The 25,816-nt window shown below is 50.1% G+C and overlaps 1 protein-coding gene across 1 annotated transcript in view; it reads left to right on the forward strand.

Moving 5' to 3' along the window:
* SH3PXD2A (SH3 and PX domains 2A) overlaps positions 1–25,816 on the forward strand; it is a 251,731-nt gene that overhangs the window by 106,433 nt on the left and 119,482 nt on the right. Inside the window, exon 4 of the mRNA XM_010859596.1 lies at positions 19,707–19,783. Coding sequence (XP_010857898.1) covers positions 19,707–19,783 — 77 coding nt within the window. The remainder of the gene's footprint in view (positions 1–19,706; positions 19,784–25,816) is intronic.

Genomic DNA, 25,816 nt, shown 5'->3' on the forward strand with positions numbered 1-25,816 from the left:
GGAGGGAGGGAGAAGGGCCACGCTTCTATTTCTCCCCAGGCTGGAGCCCAGGGGCTGGATTTCCCCTTAATGAGGACGAAGGGGCAGATCTCAGGGAGAATTTCCAAAGCTGCATTGCTAAAGGATATACTGTGTGACTCCTCAGCTCTGCCAGCCCCAGAGCGTGGTGGTTCCAAACACCAGCTTTGGGCTCAAACGCCTCTGGGTTCACACCTGGGTGCTTGTTGTCCAAAACTGTGCTTTTTCCATGACGGAGCTGGTGCGTGTTGCATGTCAGTCAGCACTGGAGGCCTCACTTCAACCTCTCCACAGCCTAGCCTGTGATCCAGGGCTAGCCTTATGCTGCATCTCTGCACCTCCCTGGTGACCTTCATCTGTTAAAATCCCCCAGGGCTGTTGAGAGTATCAGATGAAATGTTATCCATGAAGCACACAGCCAGCACTCAATACTTGATGGTGACTTGGTGAGTCCTAGTTCGGGGGGCTCAACACAAAAGGCTGAGCTGTCTCTCTCAGCTCCTTTCCAAGAGTGAGGTCTTACAGGCGGTCTGTGCATTTCAAGGTTTGCTGTTCAAAATGTAGCTGGCAGATCAGCAGCGAGGCTTCATCGGAGAGCTCATTAGATATGCAGAGTCTTGGCTCCATGCCAGACCCACGAAGTTACAGTCTGCATTCTAATGAGATGCACAGGGTATTTGTATGTGTAGGAAAGCTGGAGAAGCACTGTTTTAAGGTCCAGTGGAGCCCTTCCTTAGACTGGCTGATTGTCTTCAGCACTTCCTGGGTGTTTGGTTACATTCAGGCCATTCACATAATATAAACCACTGGCCCTGTGTTGGTAAGTCAATTTCTGATCTAAAGTAGAGGTGCATGAGAGACAAGGCATCACACCTGTGAGGGCTGGTTCATCGATCTCAAATCCCTATACATACCTGAATTGCCTGCCTGTTTTCTGGGTCCCTGTTGGTTGGGGGTGTATGTCACGGCACAGCCCTCTTCCCCACCCATCACCAGCCTAACCAGAAGGGTGCTCAAGCCCCAGCCACACTTCGTCGTCAGTAAGTCGGAACACTCTCCCCTCCCTTCAAAGATGGGGTGAACTTTGTGGCCAAGGTGATTGCTAAGGTTTTTGTTTCAAAAGTCTCTCTGGAGATGGGAGATGGGAGAGACTAGCCTAGGAACCGTTCACTGGTGGTTTTGATGATAACATGGTATCTAGAGTCTACATGTACTGTCGTGTTATACTGTTAGGAGGGGAAAAGGCTTGAGTCTCTTTTAAGGAGTCTCCAGCAAAAAGGTAAAGACAAAAAAAAATAATAAAATACAATAAACTGAGATTCTAAAGGAGTATCTTATGCTCTTCTTTATAAAGCATTTATTGCAGACCTAAATTTCAAAACAAGCCAGAAGAGTGACTGGTAATTTGGTGCCTTCTCTGAATGGCAAGTTTTTTTTACTCTCAGCTTCTTGTTTCTGATCTGAAAGATGAATTTACAACTTTAATAGTTGGTAATTGATGAAGATGGCTTAAGTAAGATCTCTGTAGTGGGCAGAGCTCTTCTCTCTAAATAGTAAGGCATGTTGCAGAAGGAGTTCACATGTGAGCCCAGTAGCCCAGGGATACTAATTGGCTACAGGAGAAAAGTTGCAGACAGCTTTCTGAGGAAATATGTGTAGGCTTAGAACTTTTAACAAAATTAACAGTTGTAGCTGAGAGATTTCTATTTAAGGATTATAGCTACTCTTTATTAAGTACATATTTTTGTCAGACTGTGCAAAGGGTTTCATGTGCTTATATTCATCTCTTTCAATGACAACAACCACACTTTGCAGATGAAGGCTCATTGGCTAGAAAAGGTATGCCACCCACACCAGAGTGTTTGCATTTCTTTAGATTTTGTTTCAAGTTTCATATTATGGGCTTTTTAAATTATGTCAGTTAGAGGTTGATCAGTGTTGTCCTTTTGATAAAGTGTTCCGACAGTAAAGGTCTTCTCTAGATAACACTTTGTCCCTTTTCACTTAACCTACCCAACTTCAACAAGCCACCTAGTGTTCGATGCTGGAATTGCATGCATAGTACCCAGAAGGAATGACTTCTGCCAGCTGGCTTTGTAAACATCAATGTATAAAGGAACCATGTAGTGACAATCGTCACAGATAACTATTTTCCAAACCATGGTTCAACAGGGGACTAAAAATAAGAAAGAAATCCCACTTTATCTTTATTTTTCTATGTAACCCTGAAACCAGGAAGTTTTCATTTGGAGCACCAAATAGAACCTTAGGAAATGTCACTTGGTTTGACTTGTTCATTCATAAAACTGGGTTAGAGAGAAATTCTGAGCCTGCTTTGCTGTCCACAGTTTCTTGTGCTGTGCCTAACGGCTCTTCCAACATTGAGATGGTTTCCTGTGTATGGTAATGGATGTCCCTTTATTCAGAAAGGAATCAGACCTGGCTTTAGTCCCAGCAGTGTGTGACTTAGGGCAAGTCGGAAAATACCTCTGAACTTCAGTTCCTTCTTCCTTGGTCATGGGGATTTTGAAAACTGAAGTTTTTGAAGAGCAGAAACCACGTCTTATTCATTCAGATCCCCCCCCCCCGCCACGAGGACAGGTCGTAGCCCCTCTGTAAGCCCGAATTTCTCCACCTGTGAAATTACTGGACTTGATACTGTCTAGGTTTTCTCACACACAGTCTCAACATTTTGTCATCTAATAGCCATTAAGACCAAAAGAACAAGTGCCTAACGGTGAAATATCATGCAAAGGGAAAAAACATTTTAGAGGAATAGAGGTCTTCTAGGCCCACCTCAAATCCTACTGTGTTGGCAGAATGCGGCTGTCTCTGTATAAGGCCAGCTTTGTGTCCTCCCCCCAACCCCCATTTCCTCTAGAAAGCGTAGAAAGCCCCCTTGTCTTGAATGCTTCCCCATGAAGAGCTCCTGCTGAAAGGCTGCACACACAGCTAAGGCTTTGACCTTCACCTTTGCCCTGACACAACTGGTAAAAGAGTTCTTATCCTCTCCTTTCTGGGGGTGGGGGAGCGGAATCTAGCTAGGGTGAGCAGAAATTCAATGAAACTATAAATAGAAACATGGCCTATAAATAATGCTGCCCCCAAATATCTGGAGGCACAAACGCTGCCCAGCAGTAGACAGTCACAAATCACGATGGCCTGGAAGTGAGCAAGCCCTGTTCGTCTGCTTGATGTCTCTTGGGATACTTCAGACTTGTTGCTGGGGCCTCGTTTCTCTTTCTGGGCTCTAGAAATGCCCTCGTTGTTTGCTGCCCTGGTACCCGTCTTCTGCTAAATCTTTTTTTGTGACCAGGCGCATTCACTGAAGCAAAGTAACAGTGCCTGGAGTCAGACCTGGCTTTAGCTCCAGGACTGTGTGACTTGGGGAAAGTCAGAAGATACCTCTGAGCTTCAGTTTCTTCAGATCTTCCCTGGGTTGGAAAGATCCCCAGAAGGGAACAGCTGCCCACTCCAGTATTCTGGCCTGGAGAATTCCATGGACTATATAGAATTCTGTAGAATGTATAGAACTGCATAGAATGTCACAAAGAATCGGACTCCACTGAGTGGCTTTCAATTTTGCTTTGTGAGTGTTTTTAACATAGATAAAAGAAAAAGAAACAAAGCCTACACTTCTCAAAAAAAGCAAAATGGAATGGACAAAGGAGGAAATAAGTAGAAAAAACACTAGACCAGAAATCCAGTGTTAATTCTCAACACAAGCCTGCCTCAACTTACTTATGTGACAAAGATTAAGTGGCCAGCTCTTTGAGCCTCTTTAGATCTGTAAAGTAAGTTAGATTAGCTCAGTGCGTCTAAGCCTAAAAGGTACATGAGATTCACTTGTGTGTGTGGTGGGTCGGGAGGGGGCGGACGGGGAGGGTGTTTATTTAAAATGCAGACTTTTACCCCTCTCTCTAATTCAGAGGGTCTGGCTAAACCCCAGGAATCTGCATTTATAGTCAATACCCCTAATATCTCTGATTCAGGTAACCCAGGGACTCTCATTCTCTCAAAAGTAGTGCCAGGCCCTGTATCAGTAACCTACTGCTGCATAACAAATATAACTCCCCCAAATTTAGCAGCATAAAACAATAAACATTTATTATCTCACACAGTTTCTAAGGCCAGGGATTCAGAAATGGCTTAGGTGTATGGTTTTGACCTGGGCTCTCTCATGACGTTTTTAGTCAAGATGTCATCTGAAGGCTTGACTGGGGCCGGAGGATCCACTGGCAAGGTGGCTCACTTCAGACCGCAGACTGGTGGCCTGCAGACTGGTGCTGGCTGTTGGCAGGAGGCCTCAGTCCCTTCCCAGGCGCACCTCTGCTTGAGTGTCCTTACGACTCAACGGCTGTCTTTTCACAGTGTGAGTGACCCCAGAGCAAGATCAAGAAGGAAGCCACAGTGCCTTTTCTAACCTAGTCTTGGGAGTCACACCATCATTTCCAAAGTGTCCTGTTGGCCCCACAGCTTGGCCCTATTCACTGTGGGAGGGGGCGATACAAGGCGTGAGGACCAGGAGGCGAGAGCCACCAGGGACCACCTTGAAGGCAGACTGCCACACGCTCCTTTGAGTCCTCAGTTCTGTGAGATGGTGTCAATGGTGGCAGCTCTTGTTGTTGGGTTAGGATTGGGGTAAAAATTGGAAGTAAGAAAAACGGCTGAGCTGGGGACTCTGGGGAATGTAAATTTTAAGTGCAGACGCTACAAATTCCACCCTGGAACCAGGCTGCCAGCCCAAGTCCTGCCGAGTCCCAGCCTGGCTGCTAACTTGCTCTGCGAAGTCAAGCAAGACATGGCCCTCTTTGTGCTCAGCCTAGACCTCAGAAAGTGAGGGAGCTGGGCACAGTGACCTCCAGGATCTCCTGGTTTTACCCCCCAGGATCCATTTGGATTGTGGTAGGTGCAGATACTGGTGAGAACACAGGTTTGAGCTTGTGCTATGCGTGCCAGACAAGTGTGTCCCTCTCAGGGTTCAAACTTTAGGGAGAAGGGCTTCGGAAGGGTCTAAGGGGACTGTGTCTTCCCAGGAGTAATCTGTGGTCTGTGGCCATAAGAGTCCAGGAACGTGTGTTTCTGCAATGTATAATGTCAGTGGCTCTCCTCTGCTGTGTGGTCCATGTGATTGAGCCCCTGTTACCATTGTCTGTTCAAGTACCACATCTCATAACCTCCCAACACACTTATACACACACACACACACACACACACACACACACATTCACACATACACTCTTTTTCTCTCACTCTGCCAGCCACATTGAACTCACCCTAGCTGGTTTCTTTTATCTCTGGCCCTTTGCTCACATTCTCCCATCCTCCTGGAACATTCTTTTCCCTACCCTTAACCTGGTGCATTCCTATCGCCTTTCAGGCCTGTCTCCCTCTTGTATGTCCCCATCATAACTGATTGCTCTGCGGCACAGTACCCACCCAGACCCTGTTCTCTGGGAGGGGAGGGGCCCCGTGCTGTGCATACTGTTCCCCATCACGTCCCAGCCCACAGTCAACACACACATCGGGGAAAGCTGAATGATTAGGGAGTGAGTGAATGATACATCCTGACCATGTTTATGGGGTGGAGTAGGGTTGGGATGTACCACCTGGGGAAACATGCACAGAAAAGAAGGAACACAGCTAAAGAATTAAGAGGCCAGGAACTTTCAGACTGCCAAAGAGAGACCATGACACATCCAGTTCCAGCTCTGCCGTTTACTGGCTGTGTGACCTTGGGCAGGTCACTCAACTTTGCTGACCTTCAGTTTACCTACCTGTAAGATGGGACCCAGTTACCTAGATCATAGGTTGATGTGAAGATCAAATAAGAGAATAAATATAAAGTACCCAGCACAGTGCTTTGTACACACCAACTACTCAGCGAATGTGAGCTATTGTTTATATCATCCTCACCTCCATTGCAGGAGGTGATAGAATCCAGGAAGATATTGGTAGGAGGTTGCTGAAGAGAGTTGATTGTCTGGGCTCAGTTCTACCAACAGAGCCAGAGCTCAAGAAAAGCCGGCTTTGGGAACAGTGTCCACTCCAGAATGCCAGACAAGAACCCCTCTGGCTGGCACAGCCAGGCTTGTGGTTATGCGGCAATTATCCAATGGACCTCCACATCCTGGGGATTTTCCTCTACTTCAGAGCATCGACAGTGAACCAGGCCTTTCAGCACTGCCCGCTGAACCAGGACTGCCCTGGCCTGCCCCACAGCCTCCTCATCTGGCTGGGCCTTTCTGCTCTGTCTCTTCAAGCCCCAGAGGCCCTGGATCCCTGACTGCCTGCTCCCCCCTAAACCCTCCGTCCCTGCTGTGGGCCATGCCACAGGGAGAGCTTGCCGGGAAGCACTGCCCAGCGTCCCACCGTCCCCTTTCCTGAGGGCAGCCTCCCCTGGCAGGGAGGAGCTGCGACTGCCAGGGCTGAATAGGGCCCTTTATTCCTGGGCTCCCAGAGGGAGGGTGCTGAGCCATGCCCACCACGCCCGCCGCACCCACACCCACACGGAGTGGGGGACCGCCTGGCCCTGATGCTGGGCTCTGAGCTAACCACACTCTCTGGCCCCACTCTGTCTGCATCCTGGAGGGTGAGTCTGTCCCTGCTGTGGCCCCGGTCTGGTCCAGCAGGCCCCAGTGTGTGTGGGGTGAGCTATGTATACTAGTGTGTGTGTGTGGGGGGGGGGGGGTAAAAATAAGAGACAGTCTGGAGCAAAGGTGTGTCAACACACACACTCACACTTATGCAGCAGCAAATGTCAACCAAGGGCCACTGCCTGCCTGTCCTTCTGCTGGGCCTTAAGGAGACCCCATATAGGATCTCACTAAGAGAGGCAAGTAGAGAGGCAAGATCACTACAAATCTCAGTGAAATCTAGGAGAGAATCAATCAAGCCCTGGGAGAGGGAGGCAGAGTGGTCTGCCAAGGCCTCGAAATGAGGTGACCCAAAGGATAGAAGGCGTTCGCCATGCAAAGGGCAGCGGGAATTGTCCCAGGAGAGGGAATGGCAGGCATTCAGGCCCGAGGTGAGAAGGCTCTGGATGTGTTTGTGGTACTAATTAAATCCCCACATGCCTGGTGCTGGCCTGGGGAGGTGAGATGGAGAGAGAGGCATGAGTCAGATCCTGCCCGTTGCAGTGAGGAGTTTAGATTTTATTTTCAGTGTGCTGGGAAGCCACATGCAGGGTCTTAGTTCCCCGACCAGGGATTGAGCCCCTGCTTTTGGCAGTGTTAAGGGTGGTGTCCTAACCACTGGAGCACCAGGGAAGTCCCAGGAAAGATTTCATTTAAAAAAATATTTGGGCTTCTGGGTGGAAAAAAGGACTAGGAGCAGGGGTGGAATGGGGGTGGAATTGGAAATCAGGCAGACTTAAGATTAGGGACTATTGGCCAAGCGTCATGCCTCATCCTCATCCTTCTCTGTAACAGCAGGTGTCTCATATCGCTCCTCGCGTATGCCCAGCACCATGCACTGTGTTTGCCCCAAGTGCTGTTTCCAATCCACATCCCAGCCCTGTGATACCACTTGCCAAATGAGAACCCCGATGTTCAGGCAGCTGAAGGTGCCTGGGACACAGACATTTTAAAGACCTTGGGCCTCTCAGCTCTACAACCCACACCCTGATCCTGCTGCTGGCAGTTCAACAGTCCTAGATTTTTAGTTTCTCTTAATGTTTCCACTAGACCAAGAATAGAAAAATACAGCTGAAAGGTGAAACCAGACTAGTGTGACCGTGCGTGGCTGGGAAGGCCAGTGCCCTCGGCCTTTGCCACCTGTCCCACCATTGGAGTAAGTATTACATGGTTTACCGAGTACCTGCCAGGGTGCGTTCAGCCCTGTCCAAGCTCAGCTCTGAATGAGGCCATAGCCTGCGCTCTGAGGAACCTCAGTGGTACCCAAGTGACATTTGTCCTCAGTGTGGCCACTTTAAATGCTATTATATTTAGTACAAAACCTCTTCCTTCCCTGAGGCTCAGGGCCACCTTGCAATGTTCCCTCTCCTCCCAGAGTCAAGCTGGGGCAGCCCACATTCTCTGCCAATCCATGGCGCCATTGGGACAAACATCCTTCTCTGAGCTGATATCTGTCGGAAATCCTGAGATGCTGGCTACCTTACAGGCAATTCATAAGACCTGGGCTTCTCTAAACTAAGTTCTTACAGGGACTTCCCTGGCAGTCCAGTGGTTAAAACTCCGAGCTCCCAATGCAGGGAGCCTGAACCCGCATGCCACCAGCTAAAGATCCCATATGCCACAATTAAGACCTGGCGCTGTCAAATAAATAAATAAAATAAGACCTTATAGCTCATGAAATATCTCCAGCCTATGTCAGGGCTAAAGACTACCCTGGGTATTCTCCAACTCAAGGGAGAACAAGTCAGCAAATTCAAAGGCTTTGTTTCTATCTCCACTGTTCTTCCCATAGCTAAGCTTGTAGGTAATTTATTCCTTGTCTAATTAACGCCAATTAACAAATCAAACATGTTCACATTTCACACTTCCCTCATATCAGAGATCTACATTCACTGTGCATTTAAATTTGTTGCAGCTTGAATTAAATGATAAAGCATGTATTTTAAAATAAAATTAAATATCACTAAAATCAATAAATGTGTTAGTGTCCCCTCTCTGCAACAGATATGACCCACCCTGTTAGTCCAGAGGTCTAACATCCATGCCAGCCCCGAAGTACCAAAAAACCCCCACTTGAAATCTGTTCCTGTGCCATGAAGTTCTTCTCCATTTCTTGGCCTAGGTTCTGGTTACATTGAGGGGCTCAGTTTGTGAAATTCATTGAGTTTTATACATGCATATGCACTTTGCTGTATGTATATTATGTGTGCCTACTAAGTCGCTTCAGTCGTGTCCAACTCCTTGCAACCCTTATATTTCCCTTCCCAAAAAGCGCTTTCTTATAGAAAATAAAGAAGAAAGTTGTTCTGGTCCCATAACTCTATAAAACTATTCAAAAAACCTTCAATTCCATTTGGTTCAGTGAAGTCAGGTTAAAACCTCTGATCCTCCAGGACTTGGGGCTTGCTTTCTGACAGACACCCAGAAACCAACTCCCGCCCCCAGCCCCACTGAGGGTGGAGGAGTGATTTTGTTCCCTTCAGCCTGGACTGCACTGGGAGTGGGCGCCTCCAAGCCAGAACTTGGGAGATGGCTGTTCCCTCCTCGGCGTGCCGGTTCTTACTGTAAGTGTGCTGCGGCTGCAGGAGGGTTAAGGTTTTTCTTGGTGACAAAACCCCAGTGGAGTTTGTAACTCTGTTTCCCTGAGTGTGTGGAAGCGGAGGCGGAGAGTGCTGAGGGGCAGCCGCACCTGTGTGAGTCATCCCAGAGTGCCCAAGGCGGGCGGATGGAGTGAGTAATCCTGCCTCGATTGTGTCACGCTCTCTGCTCTTTGAATCGGGTGGATGGAGGAAGAGGAGAAACGGGAGCCATGGGGGAAACACAGTGTGTTTAGGGGGCAGGGTTTGAATCAGGAAAGGTTCTACAGGCTGAAGGGAGTTAGCGTTCGGCCTTGGGTGGGGAAACCAGGTGGAAGGGTGCACAAGGAACGCTGCAGCGCCGGACCCCACGTGCCCAGTGAGGAGGTGGGCGGACCAGGTGGTGCCCCCAGCCCCGCCCCGCCCCACCCCACACCTACTTGACCTGGACTTGTCGGCTCCTAAGAGATCCCATTCGTTCAACATTTATTATGGGCTGGGCTCCACATTAAATGCTTTAATACACTTGCTCATTGGCTCCTCATGATAATCCTTTGAGTTAGACATTACTGTGCCCTTTTGCAGTTTGAGGAGACGGAGATTCAATTAGGTTATGACTTGTCTCATACCACACAGTGTGAGCTAGATGTATTGAAATGATGTAAAGAACTAGATGTATTGGGTTGGCCAAAAATTCATGGAGGTTTTTTCATAAGATGTTACAGAAAAACTGACATGAACTTTTTGACCCACCTAAAGAAGGAGCCTCCTGGTGACAAGGACTAGACCCATCTCCATCTGGTTTAAGAAAAAAGTGGAAATTTATTGACTCACCCAACTGAAAACCTCAGGGGTAATGGCTTCAGGCATGGCTGGGTCTCTAGCTCTCAGCTTTGCTTTCTTCTCTGGTGACTTCATTCTCAGGCTTTCCCCAAATGGTGATGGGGAAGTGCAAAGATGCTTCCTAGCGATTTGGGACTTACAGTTGATGAGTTAGCAGCCCCTGTAGAAGGAGCACTTCTCTTTCTGGTGGTTCTACCAAAGTCCCATTCTGATTCTCACTCGACCAACTTGGGTCACATGCCCATCCGTGGCTGGACTATACTAATTGGTAACTCCAGGAGTTTAGGGTAGGATGAGCCTTCCTAAAATCACACAGACTGAGAATGAAGGAGAAGTTATTCCTCCAAAGAAAACAGGCACAAATTCTGACAGCCAAAATCCACAAATGCTTACCATGCTAGACTTTAAGCCAAGGTGGGATCTTGGCATGGATTTAGAAGAAAAAGATTCGTGGGAGCCAGAACTCAGGGCATGGAGTCAGGATTCCCTGGGCTGTGGACCTTCCTCAGTGGGACCAGGTCCTTGCAGAACTTGTGTGTGCTTACTGCTTCCGGCCTCAGCATCTGGGCTTCCCCCCAGCCTTCCCCCAGCCCACAGGGCCTTTTGTCTCTACTGGTCTGGGTCAAGGGCAAGCAAGGCCAGGTGTAGCATGTAAGAAGCAGGCTTGAGGGCAGAGTGCAGACTGAGCCAGGCAGAAGGCCGCAGAGAGTGGGGCTGTCGTCTCGGCCACATCAGAGGCTGAGAGCAGGTGTGAGCCGGTGGCCAGCTGTCCCCAGACTGCAGCAGGTCAGAGACAGCATACAGGCTTCAGGGGCAGCTCTGGAGAGACAAGCAGGGGCCTGCCTTTCCACTGCAGTCAGCAAACAGCTGAGCATCGAGGGCAGGATCAGCTTGCAGAAACCTGGGGAGCCGGCAAAGGCTGACCTTGTTTCTCCATTCTCTTCCCCTCCACGTGTTGTGTTCCCTTCCTTCAGAGCCTCTGTGTTCTCTCCCCTAACCAGACCCTGTTGTCCAGTGAAAAGCTGATGCCTCTTTGTACTCAGGTCTGAATGATTAATGAAGTCCCAGGCTGATTCTCCCTGGAGCAGTCTGGGTCCCTGCCCGCTGGGGTTACTCCTGGAGTTGGGGGTTAGTAGTATTAGCCCCTTTGAAATTGAAGGCATGAAAATGAAGGAAGGGTGTTTTTTGTTGTTTTTCGTGGTGAAGGAAGAGCCCTGAGCAGGTTCAGGCATTAGGTTCTCTTGGTCCTCCTCCGCCCAAGGCTTTTTATTTAAGAGCGTCTGTCTTCATCAGTCTGTCAGCACCACAGCCGTGCAAGGCACCCAAGCTGGGCTGTCGGACACAGGGTTCGTTTTCTGGCCTGACCCACTTCACCCAAGGACCCACACCAGGTCGTGAGCCTGCGGAGAGCTGGGGGAGTAGAAGATTAATTATTCCCTTTTCCTCTCCATAGGCATTGCCTGTGCCTCGTCACCCTGTCTTATCTGTTCAGGCTGTTATCACAAAATACCACAGCCTGGGTGGCTTGTAAACAACAGAAATTGATTTCTCATAGTTCTAGAGGCCGGAAGTCTGAGATCAGGGTTCCAGCATGGTCAGGTGAGGGCCCTCTTCCAGGCTGCAGACTTCTCTCTGCATCTCACATGTCAGAAGGGCTAGCTCTGCAGGGCCCTCTTTGTAAGGGCACTAATCCTGTTCATGAACGCTCCACCCTCATGACCTCGTCACCTCCCACAGGCCCTACCTCCTAATTACCATCACGGTGGGCATTAGGGTTTCAACATGAATTTTGAGGGGCACAAACGTTCATACATGGCATTTTGGTTAGGGTGGGGAGTCCCTCTAGTAACCCTCACATCTTCTTTCCTCTAATTGCTTTGGGAAATTTGTCGCTTCTCCCCAGGGTACCACACCAGCCCACAGAGCCAGAGAGGACCCCTGTCCCCCATTCACTTAGCTTGCAGATAATAGCAGTTTGTCTCTCCCATTTTAGGTTCCAGAGACCCTTGACCCCCTCTCTCCAGACACTGCCCCATCCCTCCTAAGGGTATCAGGCAACACCCACATTCATTACACCCAGCTCCATGCCAAGTATTGCCAGGGCTAAAGGGAGTAGAGAAAGTCATGCCTGACCTCAGGATGATTACAATCCACGTAGGGATCAAGACTCTCTAAAGTGTCTGGTCAGCCCTGTGGACTCTCCCATAAGCCTTGTAAGTGGGTTGAAGAGTAGCTCTCAAAAGATATGTCCACTTCCTAACCCCTGGAACCTGTGAACATGACCTTAGTTGGGAAATGGGTCTTTGCAGACCCATTAATTAAATAGAGGATCCTGACATGAGGTCATCCTGAATTTACGATGGGCACTAAATCCTAAAGGAGATAAGTCCTGGGTGTTCATTGGAAGGACTGATGTTGAAGCTGAAACTCCAATACTTTGGCCACCCCATGCGAAGAGTTGACTCATTGGAAAAGACCCTAATGCTGGGAAGGATTGGGGGCAGGAGGAGAAGGGGACGACAGAGAATGAGATGGCTGCATGGCATCACCGACTCGATGGACATGGGTTTGGGTAGACTCCAGGAGTTGGTGATGGACAGGGAGGTCTGGCGTGCTGCGATTCATGGGGTCGCAAAGAGTCGGGCACAACTGAGCGACTGAACTGAACTGAACTGAAACCAAAAGACAGGTGTCCTTACAAGAGAAAGGCAGAGGGAGGTTTGAGACATAGGCTGAGGCACAGACTGGAGTGATGCTGCTGCAAACCAAGGAACACCTAGGGCCCCAGAAGCTGGGAGAGTCGAAGAAGGATTGTTCTCTAGAGCCTTCAAGGGGAGCGCAGCCCTGCTGACACTTTGATTTCAGACTTCTGGCCTCAGAACTGGGATAGAACACATTTCTGTTGTTTGTGGTCATTTGCTTTGGCAGCCCTGGGAGCCTGAGTCACTCTCCTTTCCTTTTTGTCCTCAGATCCAATTAGACAGGCAGGAGTGAGGTTCATGGAAAACGAGGACTCTGTGTCCTGTGGTCTGTGAACCTTGGGGCCTCCTGTGGTCTCCCTCTAATTTAAGCAAGTCCCTCTGATGCCCCAGTTCTCTGGGTTACACTGAAGAGAGAGGGTTGGGAGCACCTGTGTCCTCGGAGGGCAGGGTGGCTGCGGGGAGCTGGCCTGTGCATCAGGGACCCCTGGGAAGGTGAGGGGGTCCCCTGAGGATGGTAGTTCCCTCGCAAATTCCCCATGACAGCAGGAGGGGAGGGCAAGAGTGGGGTGACTGCCAGTGGTCCAGGAGGCTGGTAAAGGAGGGCGAGGCAGGCATTCAAGGAAGGCTTCCTGGAGAAGGCCTTAGATGATAGAAATTGAGCCTTATATAGGGAGGGATTTGGGTCAGCAGGCCCAATGGCACTTAGAGGAAAACCGGACTCCTTTCTGTGGCTTGTAAGACTCCTCATGGCCTCTTTTCCATCTTCCATCTTTGCTCTGTGTCTGCCTCTGTCTGAGCCCTCTTGCCCTGGAGCTTTGTGTGGCTGGCTCTTCTCCTCCTCAGTCTCCATGGAAATCAGAGACTATATCCCTTCCATACACATCCCCTCCCCTCCTAGAAGCTAAACACCTTGAGAGCAGGGCCTCCCCCATCTGTTATCAGTGGAGCAGGCCCTCCATCAAGACAGTGATGGATGGATGGATGATTGGAAGGAGGGATGGGTAGATGGATGGCATTTCAGATGACAAAAATAGCAAGGAAGAGGGAGTTATATGAGGATATATTCGTGCATGCATATATGCTGTGGATTTTGAAGAGGAGAGGCTGCCAAGAATAGATCAGCCTGGACAGACCACACGAGGCCAGCCCTCTCCTATTTCCCCTGTAGCCAGTACCCTCTCATTACCCCCGTGCAGTGGGTACTTGCCCATTTGTCAGAACACGTGCCTGGTTCATGGAGTTTTCCCGCAGGCTCCGCATGGCTGGGGTGGGGGATCCCCCACAATGGGTACCATGTCTGGTGTTTCTGCTCTTCCTATGTGCCTGAACCCCCAACTCCTGCTCAAGGAATCCCTGTAGTTACCACACTTCACAAGGAGGAACTTGGGGTTATCAGCTCTCAGAAGTTTCAGTCCTTTCTTTAACCACTTCTCCCGACCAGTGAGAAAGAGCCATGTCCTCATCTCTCTCCTTGAAATAATTAATTCTTTAAAAGCAAATGCCAACTACCAAGACCCCTCACGTGCCACTAAGATGCTTCATTAAGTGCCTGGTATCCTGTGTGGGAGGGAGAAACACTCTGCCACCTAAATGCAGGGACCTCCTGAGTCAATGCCCACCTGTGTGTCCCTGCCCAGAGTGGACACTCATGGTGAGAAGGTCAGGCCAGATTGCAGGGGGGTGGGGGGTCAGGCAGAGCCAGCCTCCCCCATGTGATGCCCTCCTGCTTATGAGGGTGAGCATCCCCCTGTTCCCACTGGGCTGGCACCTGCTCAGCCAGGCTGGGGATGGGGGTGGGGCATTAAGGGCTCTTTAAAGGACAGGGAGGTTTGCCATTTCGGGGAGCTCTTCCTCCCCAAGTCCACTAGGGTCACCTCTCCTTCCCTGCCTCATTGGTCTGTTGGTCCTTTTGCTCATTCCCTTGCTCACTCTTACCCACTCACTCATTCACTTGTGTCTGGTCAGCAGAGACTCCTGTAGCGCAGGGCATCCTCCACAATCGGTGCTTGTTTCATTGCTTGCTTCATTCCCACTCAGCCCCCAAGGCAGCTGCTCCCCAGATCGCCAGCCCAGCACCTGGCGTGGAGGAGATGTGAATCACATTCCCATCACACACGCAAGAACATCCTCAGTGGCTCTCACCGCCTTACATGATCTGAGCCCAAGGAATTCTTTGGAGATTTGTTGCCTTCTCTCTCGTTCTCACTATCTTAGCTCCAAAACCCCAGGTTGAAATCCCAACTCAGCCACTTAATAGCTGTGTGACTTAGGACACGTTCTTCAACCTCTCTGAGCCACCATTGCCTCCTGGGCAGAGTGGGGATAGAAAAAGCAGTTGCTTTAATAAAGTCGTGGTACAGGGACTCCCCTGGTGGTCCAGTGGTTCAGACTTCATCTTTCAATGCAGCAGGTATGGGTTCGATCCCTGGTCAGGCAGCTAAGATCCCATATTCCTCACAGTCAAAAAACAAACAAACAAACAAAAAACCCAACATAAAACAGAAACAATATTGTAACAGATTCAATAAAGACTTAAAAAAAAAAACTTACAAGAAAAATTTAAAAATAAATTAAAGTGGTGAGGATTAGCTCAAAGAACCCAATGGGAAACTCTTAGCCTGTGCCTGGCAGGAGTAACCACCTAGCTCTTATTATCCCTCACTCCTCCTCTGACCCCTCAACGACCCCACCCCAACATGCATCTTAGGACTGTGAAGGGAGCAGCCACCAAGACCCGGCCCTTCAGTCTCCAGATGAGAATGCACAGGCCCTGGTGTGGAGGGGCCTGTGCACACAGCCAGCCTGCCGCTCGGGCACGACTTGAGCCCAGGACTCCAGCTGAGTGCCCCTCAACCTCTCAGCCCAGCCCAGAGTGGCAGGAAGAGGGGCCTCCGCTCACAGGCTCAGGCCCTATTGGGCTCAACAGGTCTCTTCTCTGCTTTCAGGAATGAGTTAATCCTGAGGTCTGTCTCAGGTCCTGAGTGTAATCTTCCTTACGATGCTTATCATATTTCTGGGGCTGCATCTGCCTGGCTTTGAAGGCTCTGGCAGGGGCCTCTCCTGGCCTTGCCGTAAACGGGCTGAATTACATTTACAAGAGGCCTTTAATGCCCCGTGAACCCGACTTCCTTAATGGGGATGTTCCTCCTCCTCCTTTCTCTTTCTCTCCCTTTTAATATGGTCACCGGTTTGGCCTTCCAAGTGTGGTTTGGATTCCTAACAGAGAAGTCAAGACCGTAGAGTCCCTTCCAGATCTGCCCTCCCTCCCCCTCCCCTCCCCGACTCCCGGCAGCCTGTGCCAAGGCCCCAAGAAAAGAAGACAGTGCTCCAGTCAGGATTTCAGTGAGAAGGAGGGAAGCCCTGTTGGGAGTCCAAAAACTCAACTGGGAAATAGCTTGTACAGAAATTCTCCTCTGACTTTATACCTGAGCAACAGACCCACAAGCTTTGGGAGGGAGATGGGAGGTGTCCAGCCTGGAGGCATGACTGCAGAGGGTGGGCTTGAGGGGCAAGGTAGGGTGAGGAGCCCTCCCAGCCCCCTCCCTGTTTCGGCTACCCCAGCCCTCTCTTCTAAATTTCTGCATGTCTGGAGGCCTTAACTGTCCCTTAACTATTAATTTTTTTTTGCTAGTTCTGTCTCAGCAACTGGATCAGGTCCTGTCTGATGTATCTATGTCTATATCTGTATCTGTATATCTCAGGAATACCAAACCCAGTCATAGGCTTGGCCAGCCCTGAGATGGAGGTCCAGAAGAGGGACCTAGTTTGTCTCCCCATCTCTCTGCTCTTTTTTGTCCTGCGATAGGATGAGAAAGAGCAGGAGTGCTAGTTTTGGAGGGTGGATCAGTTACTTTTTCCCCCTTTGAAAGAAGCACAGGACAGAGCCAGGTCTGGGGGCCAGCCCGCCCCCAACTCCGGTCCCCGCCCCTCCAGGTGCTCTACCTCCCCGCAAGTGCTCCAGGTTCTTGTGGGATACCGTTGGGCTGCTGGTGTCACTGAGCCTGGGTGGCCTCCAGCTCCTGACAGCTAACCGGCTCGGGTAGAAGGCCCAGAACCCTGCTCAGGGCCGCCTGTCATTTCATAGGTCTGGAGAGCGGGTCTCCTCCCACCGCACGTTTATCTCACACGCCATCCCCTCTGGCTGTACACGTGTACTTCCTATGGCCCTCAGGCAACAGATCGACAGGCAGCTAAAAAAAGGGGAGGAGACAAAGAGGCCAGGAATACCAACTCTGTGACATCTTCTCCCGAGGAAAGATGGTCGCCTCTCATGTCTTGATAAATCACATTTTATCTCCTTTCAAAAGGAGCACATGGAGGAGCCCATTCATCTTGATGACACCGTCGTCTGCACAGTGTCACCTCTCTGCCTGGGACGCGGCCCCTCTACCAGGCTTCCATGAGAAAGGGAAGAAGGGGAGCTTGAGGGAGCATCTGAGAGAGAGAGGGAGGTGCTTGGATCAACAAGGGCCTATTGGACGCCTGCTGTATGCAGAGGCTTGTGCTCAGTGCAGGTGTGGTGAAAGAGGAGGAAGCAGCCGCTGCAGGGCCTCCGGTTGACGCTGAGCGTGGAGGGGTGAGGGACACAAATGAGCAAGAAGTCACACGCGATTTAATGAGTTAGGTACTCGGCAGTCTGGCTGGAAAAGGGCTGGTGACCAGTACCTGTGGTGACAGGGAAGTCAGGGAGCACTGTAGCAGCTGCTTCCAGGGCCCCCAGGGCCCCTTTCCATCCCACTCTGCCTGCCAGAGTCTGCTCACGCGGACAACTGGGAGCTTTGTCCTAGCCATGGGAACATCCTCAGCCAGGAGCGCCTGTGAAGCAGTGCTCTCAGAAGCTCAGACAAGCAGGGCGTTGGCGGTGAACACCCCAGTCTCCTCGCCCTCGTCGAGGATACCTCTGTAGTGCGTTCTACACGCGCCTCGAGTTCCTCAACAGACCTGAGCTGCCGCCATCGGGTGATTAACTCGCAGGGTGACACTTCCTTGCCTGACCTGCCTTAATTCCCAAGATCAATTCCCAAACAACTTGCACTCACTTCCTCATCTCTGGGTCCACTTCTGGGGAGACAACCTAGACCAACACAAGGCTCATGCTTGGTGACTCAGTGGTAAAGAATCTGCCTACCAAGCAGGAGGTGTGGGTTCGATCCCTGGGTTGAGAAGATTCCCCTGGAGGAGGAAATGACAACTACTGCAGTGTTCTTGCTTGGGAAGTCCCATGGACAGAGGAGCCTGGTGGGCTGTAGTCCATGAGGTCGCACAAGAGTCAGACCCAACTTAGTGACCAAAGGATAACAGTAGAGGAAGCTTAAGTATCTTAACCTGCAGTCTATTTATTTGTTCACTCAATGGGAATCATCTCATTTAGGACTCCTAAATGAGATGCAAGTGATTAAAACGCATCTCCAACAAGTTTCAATGTTAAAAAATTGTATTATTTTATATAAGGGAAAAGTCCCAGGTAGACCCTGGGTTCAGGAACAGCTATATCCAGCGGCTTAAATGATGTCAAATGGGTCTGCCCTTCACCATCTCTTGGCTCTGCTTTTCAGTCATTCAGGAAACATTTGCTGAAGGAATTCTCTGGTAGTCCAGTGGCTGGGACTCCACGCTTTCACTGCTGAGGGCACAGGTTCAATCCTTGGTTGGAGAACAAAGACCCCATAAGACACATGGTACAGCCGAGAAAAAGAGGAAAGAAAAGGAAAAATTATTGAGCACCAGCTCTGTCCCAGGCTCAGATCCTTTCTCTTGGTTTGTTTCCATCTCTGGCAAGGATAGAGATGGTCACTAGGAGCTCCAGGCCTTCATCCTGCCAGCTTAGCAAGCATGGGAGCAAACACTGGGAGGAAGAGGGCACCAGCAGAGGTCTCAGGGCCGACCCTCGTTGGTCCAGATCCTGTCCTCTTGCCTGTCTCTGAGCCAATCACTGTGACTCTGGGTAGCTAGACTGGGTCACATGCCTACCATTGCTGACGGGGGTGTTGTCAGCTCCACTTGAACCACACGGTTAGAAATGGAGGAAGGAGGCTCTCCAGAGGGGAACTGGGTGGTCTTGGGACAACAGATGCCTGTTAAAGCCATGAGGTGAGCCCCTCACCACATGCTGGGCTCTTCGGGCCCTAAGATGAGTCAGACAGGCCCCTGGTAGAGGGGCTCACGAATGTCAGCAGTACACGGCAGAATGTGGTGTGTGTTTTAGGACTAGACAAAATGTGTAGGTGTTCTGGAAAAAGGGTAATTACTCTCAGCTCAGCAATCAAGGAAGTCTTCTAAAAAGGAGGCACTGACCTGGACATTGATGGCCACTACGCATCAGACCCAGGAGTTCAGATTCTAAGTGTAACCAATAGAGAAGGTTTGCTAGCTGGCATTTCCCAGAAGCCTTGCCCATACTTGTAGAGGGATCTACCAGCCCAGCTGAGGGGTCCATTGGGCTGGGGTAGCCGCTCTTCCTTGTACTGGCCTGTGCCTGCCCTGGAAATAGCCACCCACCTAAGCTAAGAATAGGAATTCCTGCCCAGCTGGCAGGAACGAAGGCAGATTTCTCAAGGAGGGATGGGCCTGAAAACAAAGCATAGCGTGTGGGTTGGGCCACCCTTTGTATTTATTCGTGAGGTCACTGGAGAGCCGCACCCACGTTGGGGCATGGATCCTGCCATTAGACCCAGACAAGGTGATTTGGTCAAGATGGCAGCCTCTGGGGCTCCTCACCTGCCCCAGAGGTCCTGGACCCTCAGCCTGGGGCGTCTCCTGCCCCCAGGGAGAGGTGACCACTCCTCTCTTGTTTCCTTGGCAGCGGGCGGAGGTGGGGGCGTTTGGTGGCCAGCTAAGATGCTGAGAAGCTGAGGGAGAGGGAACGTGGGGTCCCAGGTTCCTATGGCAGCTTCACCCAGAATCACCCCGCTTATGAGCTTCTCTTCTTCCAGGCAAAATCCTCTTCCGGAGGAGCCACATCCGGGATGTAGCTGTGAAGAGGCTGAAACCCATCGATGAGTACTGCCGGGTAAGAGGGCGTCTGAGGCTGGGGAGGGGTGGTCCACCTGCCAGAGATTCTGTGCATCTAAAAAAGAGGGTTGTCCATTCAAAACTCTCTGCTGCAGTTTAGCAAGTGCACCCTGAGGCCCGGTGTTTCCTGGCCAGAGGGGTGGGTGTGGGTGTCCCTCAGGGAGGGGTCACCCCAGGACTAGACTGCCTCTGGGGCGCAAGGGCTGTGGGCTCTACTCCTTTCAGGATACGTCTGTGTTTACAAAACACTCCTTTAAATCACTTCCACCAGCTTGGGGGCTCTGTGCAGGGACCTCCGCTGAAAGGATTTCGTGTGTGGCATCTTGCTGGATACAGGAGAACTCTTTCTTTGAATTCTCTTTGGGACATTTTGGAATCAGTCTCGGGTTCAGTATCATCTGAAATGCATATTTGTTTATACACAGAAGTCTTGGTAAATACAGACGCTCATGTACACATGTTTATAGATGAAAAAACTCACCACACAGACACACACACACGTACGTACGTACATTAGAACAGCCAAAGCCCCAAAACAGACAGGCAGTGACCGCAGGGTCATGAAGCAGAACCCGTTTGTCTTTCTACTTTGTCCAGAGCCTGGGACCCCTGCAGTGAGGACGCGAGGCTGCCACTTCGGTGGCCTTGGAACATGGCCTCTAGATGGCCAGACCACCTGGGTTTGAATGCCTGCTGGCTGTGTGAACTCGGGCAACTTACTGAACTTCCCGGAGCCTCAGTTTCCACACTTGTCCAATGGCAAGGAGACTGGTACCTCGCAGAGTGTAGCCGTGAGGATGCAGTGACCAGACAGGCGCAAGGCAGCCGTGCAGAGTGTCCGCACAGAGGAAGCATTTGATGGATGCTGGCTTTTTGTTATTATTATTACAACACCCAAACAATTCAGTGTTATCACGGGGCACTACTGGCTTTTAATGGAGATGGAATTTCCTAGTTAAGTGAAAACTATTGTGGAGTCTGACTCAAGAATCTTGAGGAGAAGCAAGTGGAGGATAATGTTTTGTTGTGAGTGCTGGTATTAGAGTGAGAAGAGCTGGGGTTGAATCCCAGTGCCCCACTGACTAGCTGTGTGACCCTGGCAAGTTGCTATACCTCTCTGAGCTCGTTTCCTGATCTGTAAGATGGGGGGTAAAAATAACTGTCTCACGGGGTTCATGAAGGGGTTGAGCAGGAGAATGTATCTCACAGTGTTTGTAACTTCTGAAATGTTCTGTCCCTACATGGAGTTGTTACCATAAGGCTCCTTTCTGCATAAATATTTTGTAATTTGGAGTACTTGTCAATAATAAAATATTTAAATAAGAACCTAGTTGCTCAATTATGTAACTGTGTTCCCAAGAGGACGGAGAAGCAAGCACTCCCAAATATTCTTCCTTATCCTAAGTTTGAATTTTGTGACTGTGCAAATTATGCTCAGTCACTTTTTCTGCCTTTAAGGTAAAAGGATGCCCTGTTGATGAATTTCCTTAAGCTAGAAGTTTCTCTTCTTCAGATCAATATCCATTTTTCTCTTTTGAGGGCAATCGCCAATTCCAGTTAAATTGATGGCTGCAGCCTGCGTGTTTATTTCTCTTTATTCCTGTCTCAAGCAGTTAAACAAATGGGCAGAGCTATTTGAGGAAGGGCACAGGGCAGGAGGAAGCCTTTTGCCACTGGGACCTATGGTTTACATCAGCCTCGGCCTCCCTGAGCCGGTGGAGCCCGGGGCATTTGCAGTTGGGCTCCATGGAAATGCCATCTCCTGGGTTGTCTGGAGCAAGAAAGTGATAACATCTTATCTCCTGGGATCAGGCTTTGAACAGGACTCCTAAGTCAGGATGAGGACTCTGGGGCCCCAGTGGTGCTACTGCTGGCTAGGAAACCATTAAGTGGGGTCTGCAAGAGGAGAGGGGGCCCCCTAACCTAATTAGCATAGATGTGAACTGCTCAGAGCCAGGCAACAAGAGCAATGTCACGGGTTCACCAGGCCGCCAGGCGGCTTGGAGACGGTCATTTACTCTGAGAATGGCAGAGGGGGGTGGGGCAGTGCAGAAGTGACCTTTAATTCTGCTGAACTTGAAAGCTGGGATCTGTGGTCCGATTGTCTGAGACCTTGGAATGACCTTGGAATGATCATTAGTGATAAGTCCAGCTGCAGTCCGTGGTCACTGCCTTCCAGCTTCACAGGTCACAGCCCTGCCACGCAGTCGTCTGGTCTGTGCCACTCAGGGTCCAGCCTTTCACTTGGCATCACTGCGCCCCCCAAGCCGGCCGCACAGTCAGGGCCATGTGCGGTCCTCTCCACGGCCAGCCCTGTCTTGCTTCCACCTGTCCTTGGACATGCTACTCAGAACCTCTAGAGTTTGATTTCCACTACCTGCCTAGGCAGCTCTGCTTGGCTGGCCAGAATCTTCCTTGGACCTGCTAGAGAGCATGGGCTCCGAGTCTGGGATTTGCTGGGGATTCAAATGCGCCCAAGATTGTGAAGCTGGCTTTGTGCACGGCATAGCCAGCTCCTCTGCCAGGACTCAGATATGGAAAGTCTGACCATCTCCCCTAGACTTAGGGCTCCCTGCCTTCGCTGGCCAGCCAGCACCTCCACCTGATGGCAGTTTCACAGCCCAGATCTCAGTGTTAATTTTAAACATATATGAAGCAGATTGGATGAACGTCACGGAAAATTTACCAAGCGCCAGTCGGCTGATTGTTTTATGTGGCTCTTGAGGGCCGCTGTCTATCAAGAGGGGTTCCAAAGGCTTTTCTGTTACCCCATAAATTAATTTAATGGGCAGAATGGTTATGCGGTTAATATTTAATGGTTCTGTGGCCTCAACAATTTGAAGACTTTCATCTCACTAACAAGCGTGAGCTATACTTTGGGGGCTCAGATGAACAATCTAGCCCATAAATGACTCCATGTACCCCATTCCTGTGTGTGAAATACATGTTTGCAGTGTTTGTCTATGGGATAAAATAAATATCCCAAGGGGTGGACAGTGAGAAAGGGTGTTTGAGAATAGTCAGCCCACCCTCTGCCATGTATCACTGTTTATACAAGCCTCCATTTCCTGGTGGATGCAACTAGAATTTTTTGTTACCCCAAAAGTTGAGTTCCCTTCTATTATCCTGCGGTCCACCATCAACTTGGTTTTAGAATCAAGGACTTCCTTGGTTGGAGGGATGAGAGCTTGGCTGGAATTTGACTGAGGGAAGGACTCCAAGCCCAACAAGGCAATCAGCCCTCTTGGGGTAAAGAAAACGCCCCCCTCCCAACCCTCTGCATTTCCCAGACACATTCATTTTCAGCCCCACTTCCCAGATTCAAAAACTGAGGCTATTACTTGGAGGTTCTTAGCTCCAGCCATTCCCCTTCCCACTGTGAGAGTTTCCCACCATGGCCCATCATTATCTCTGGTGTTAATAAAGAAAAAGATTCATGTTGCAACAGAAACAGTCTTCTCAAAAGCAGCACCTGGCGAGCTCAGTCCTAGACACCGGGAGAGTTACTTTGTTCCTGTGTCCCTTATGCTAAGGCAGGCCTGGGCTAGCAGTGTTGCTGATGGGGGAGACTGAGGCAGAGCCAGGACTGACGCATTCATGCCTCCTGAGAGGTCTGGTGCTCGGAGGAAACCCAGCTGGCAGCATCTCTTCATCTCCTCTGGTCCAGACAGACTCAGGGAAAAAAAAAAAACACAAACATTTCCAGCCTGGGATCAAGCTGATAGTGTCCATTTTCCACTGAGAGGTCTTCTGAGGAGCCTCATTGCCCAGAAGAACCGCTGAATGGCTCAGCCAGGTCCTCTGTGGTTGGTTCCATGGGCCCCCTGCCTTGCAGCCCAGTCCGCAGAAGCGCGGCCATCCGTAGCTAGCCAGACTCCCCTAGGTCTCCTCCACCCCTTGGTCTGTGCTGGCCTCTTTCCTAGGCATGCTTTCAGCTCCCAGGCCCCCCTCCCAGAAGCCTCCCACTCCCCAGGGAAAGCTGACCACCCTGAGTACTCCGTGCAGGCTCTGCACTGCACACCCACCCTCTGTAGCGGGTAATTTCTGTGTGTCCATCTTCTTCAGAGCAAGAGCCCCTCGAAGGCCCCATCTGCTGTCTTTGTGTCTTCACTAACCAGCATGAGGGAGTCCAGCCAGTATCTGACAACAAGATGCAGAGATCACACACAGGCAGAGGAAGCCTCCAAGGAGGGTGACATGTTCCCGAGGCCCCAATTTAATAGGATCACTTGTGAAATGGCTTAAACAGCAATTGCGAATTAAGCACTATTTCCATTTCAAAAGAATTTGCTGCTTAGATCCTTCAAAAAGAGAACTCATGCGTTTGAAATACTCTGATTTATGCAAGTTCGGTGAACTCCCAGCTTCCGAGATGCTGATCTAAGAGGAATAATCTGAGCAGGTTAGAAGCAGCCCCAGGGGTGGGAGTGGGGGCAAAATGGGTGGGACCCCAGCCCCCTCCCCGGCCCCAATCAAGAGTTCCTGGGTTTTTACCTATAAGATTTCCATTGATTAGAAGCCAAAACGATGCTGCTAGGAGAGTGTTTGATCCTGTGGAAAGAGCAGGGCTCCCCCAGTTGCTTTGACAAATGCGGAACTTTGCTTTTTTTTCGTTGCTTTGTTCTAGGGTAGACAGACGTTACCCAGAATGGTGGGCTTCTTGGAGGGGGGTCATTTGGAAGCACAGGGTCTGAGCCGAGTCTGCCTGGGGCCTCCCTCCTGTGCCACTGCTGTACTTGCAAAGACCAGGTTTGTGGTAGGTTAGACACTGAGTTCACTGATCATGGTGCCGTTTAAAGCCCTAGAGTCAATGACTGTTAAAGCTGGAAGAAACTTCAGAAAGTCTGTAGCCTGGATTTGCCTAGCTGTGTTCCACCGGCTGTTAATAGGGATTGTTTGGAAAACCAGCTCCACCATCAGCAACCTGTGGGCGATGCTGAAGGCGGTACAGAGTTGCAGATGAGACAGAGCATAGGCTCTGGACTCAGAGCACCTAATTCAAAATCTTGCTACTTGGTAGCTGTGTGGCCTTGAGAAATGTTTTAACCTCTCTGTGCTTTAGTTTCTTTTTCTGTAAAATTGGAGTCATAGTCATACCCATCTCTTAATGTGATGATTACATGAGTCTGTCTCCCAGGACGTCATTATTATTCATAACTTCTGGCCTGAACACAGCTCTGCAGGTCTCTTGCCTTTGCTGTGCTGATAAACATGTTGCCCACCAAGACCTAGAGAGGGATCTACAAGGCACCATTTCACATGTGCCCACAGAACTCATTTTATCTCATCCAACATGTGTTCCGTGAGCTAAGTTTGAAATTGTAAAGCTAGTCTATTTTATCCTAAAAGGAGCAACAACCAGAGAGGTGAGGTGAGCTGCTCAAGGTCATGTAGCAGTACATAATAGCGGAATTGGACCTAGAACTGAAGTCTCCTGACTCTTGTTCTTTCCAGTATGCCTCACTGCTCTCACCTAATGGATAATGATAATGAAGACAATAGTATAACTAAAGTGCACTATTTTGAATTTTTTATTTATTTATTTGGTGTGTCAGGTCTTAGTTGCAGCATGCAGAATCCTCGTTGTATCATTCAGAACCTTTTGTTGTCATACACAGACTCTCTAATTGTGGCACACGGGCTTAGTTGTTCTGAGGCAAGTGGGATCTTAGTTCCAGGACCAGGGATCGAACCTCTGTCCCTTGCCTTACAAGTCAGATTGTTAACCACTGGACCACCAGCGAAAGTAAAACTGTGGTCGCTCAGTCGTGTCCGACTCTTTGCGACCCCATGGGCTATTGCCCACCAGGCTCCTCTGTTGATGAAATTCTCCAGGCGAGAATACTGGAGTGGGTTGCTGTTCCCTTCTCCAGGGGATCTTCCCAACCCAGGGATTGAACCCAAAAGAAAGCTGAGTGCCGAAGAATTGCTGCTTTTGAACTGTGGTGTTGGAGAAGACTCTTGAGAGTCCCTTGGACTGCAAGGAGATCCAAGCAGTCCATCCTAAAGGAAATCAGTCCTGAATATTCAA

This window comes from Bison bison, unplaced genomic scaffold, assembly GCF_000754665.1.
Source record: "Bison bison bison isolate TAMUID 2011002044 unplaced genomic scaffold, Bison_UMD1.0 scf7180017864456, whole genome shotgun sequence".
Lineage (NCBI taxonomy): Eukaryota > Metazoa > Chordata > Mammalia > Artiodactyla > Bovidae > Bison > Bison bison.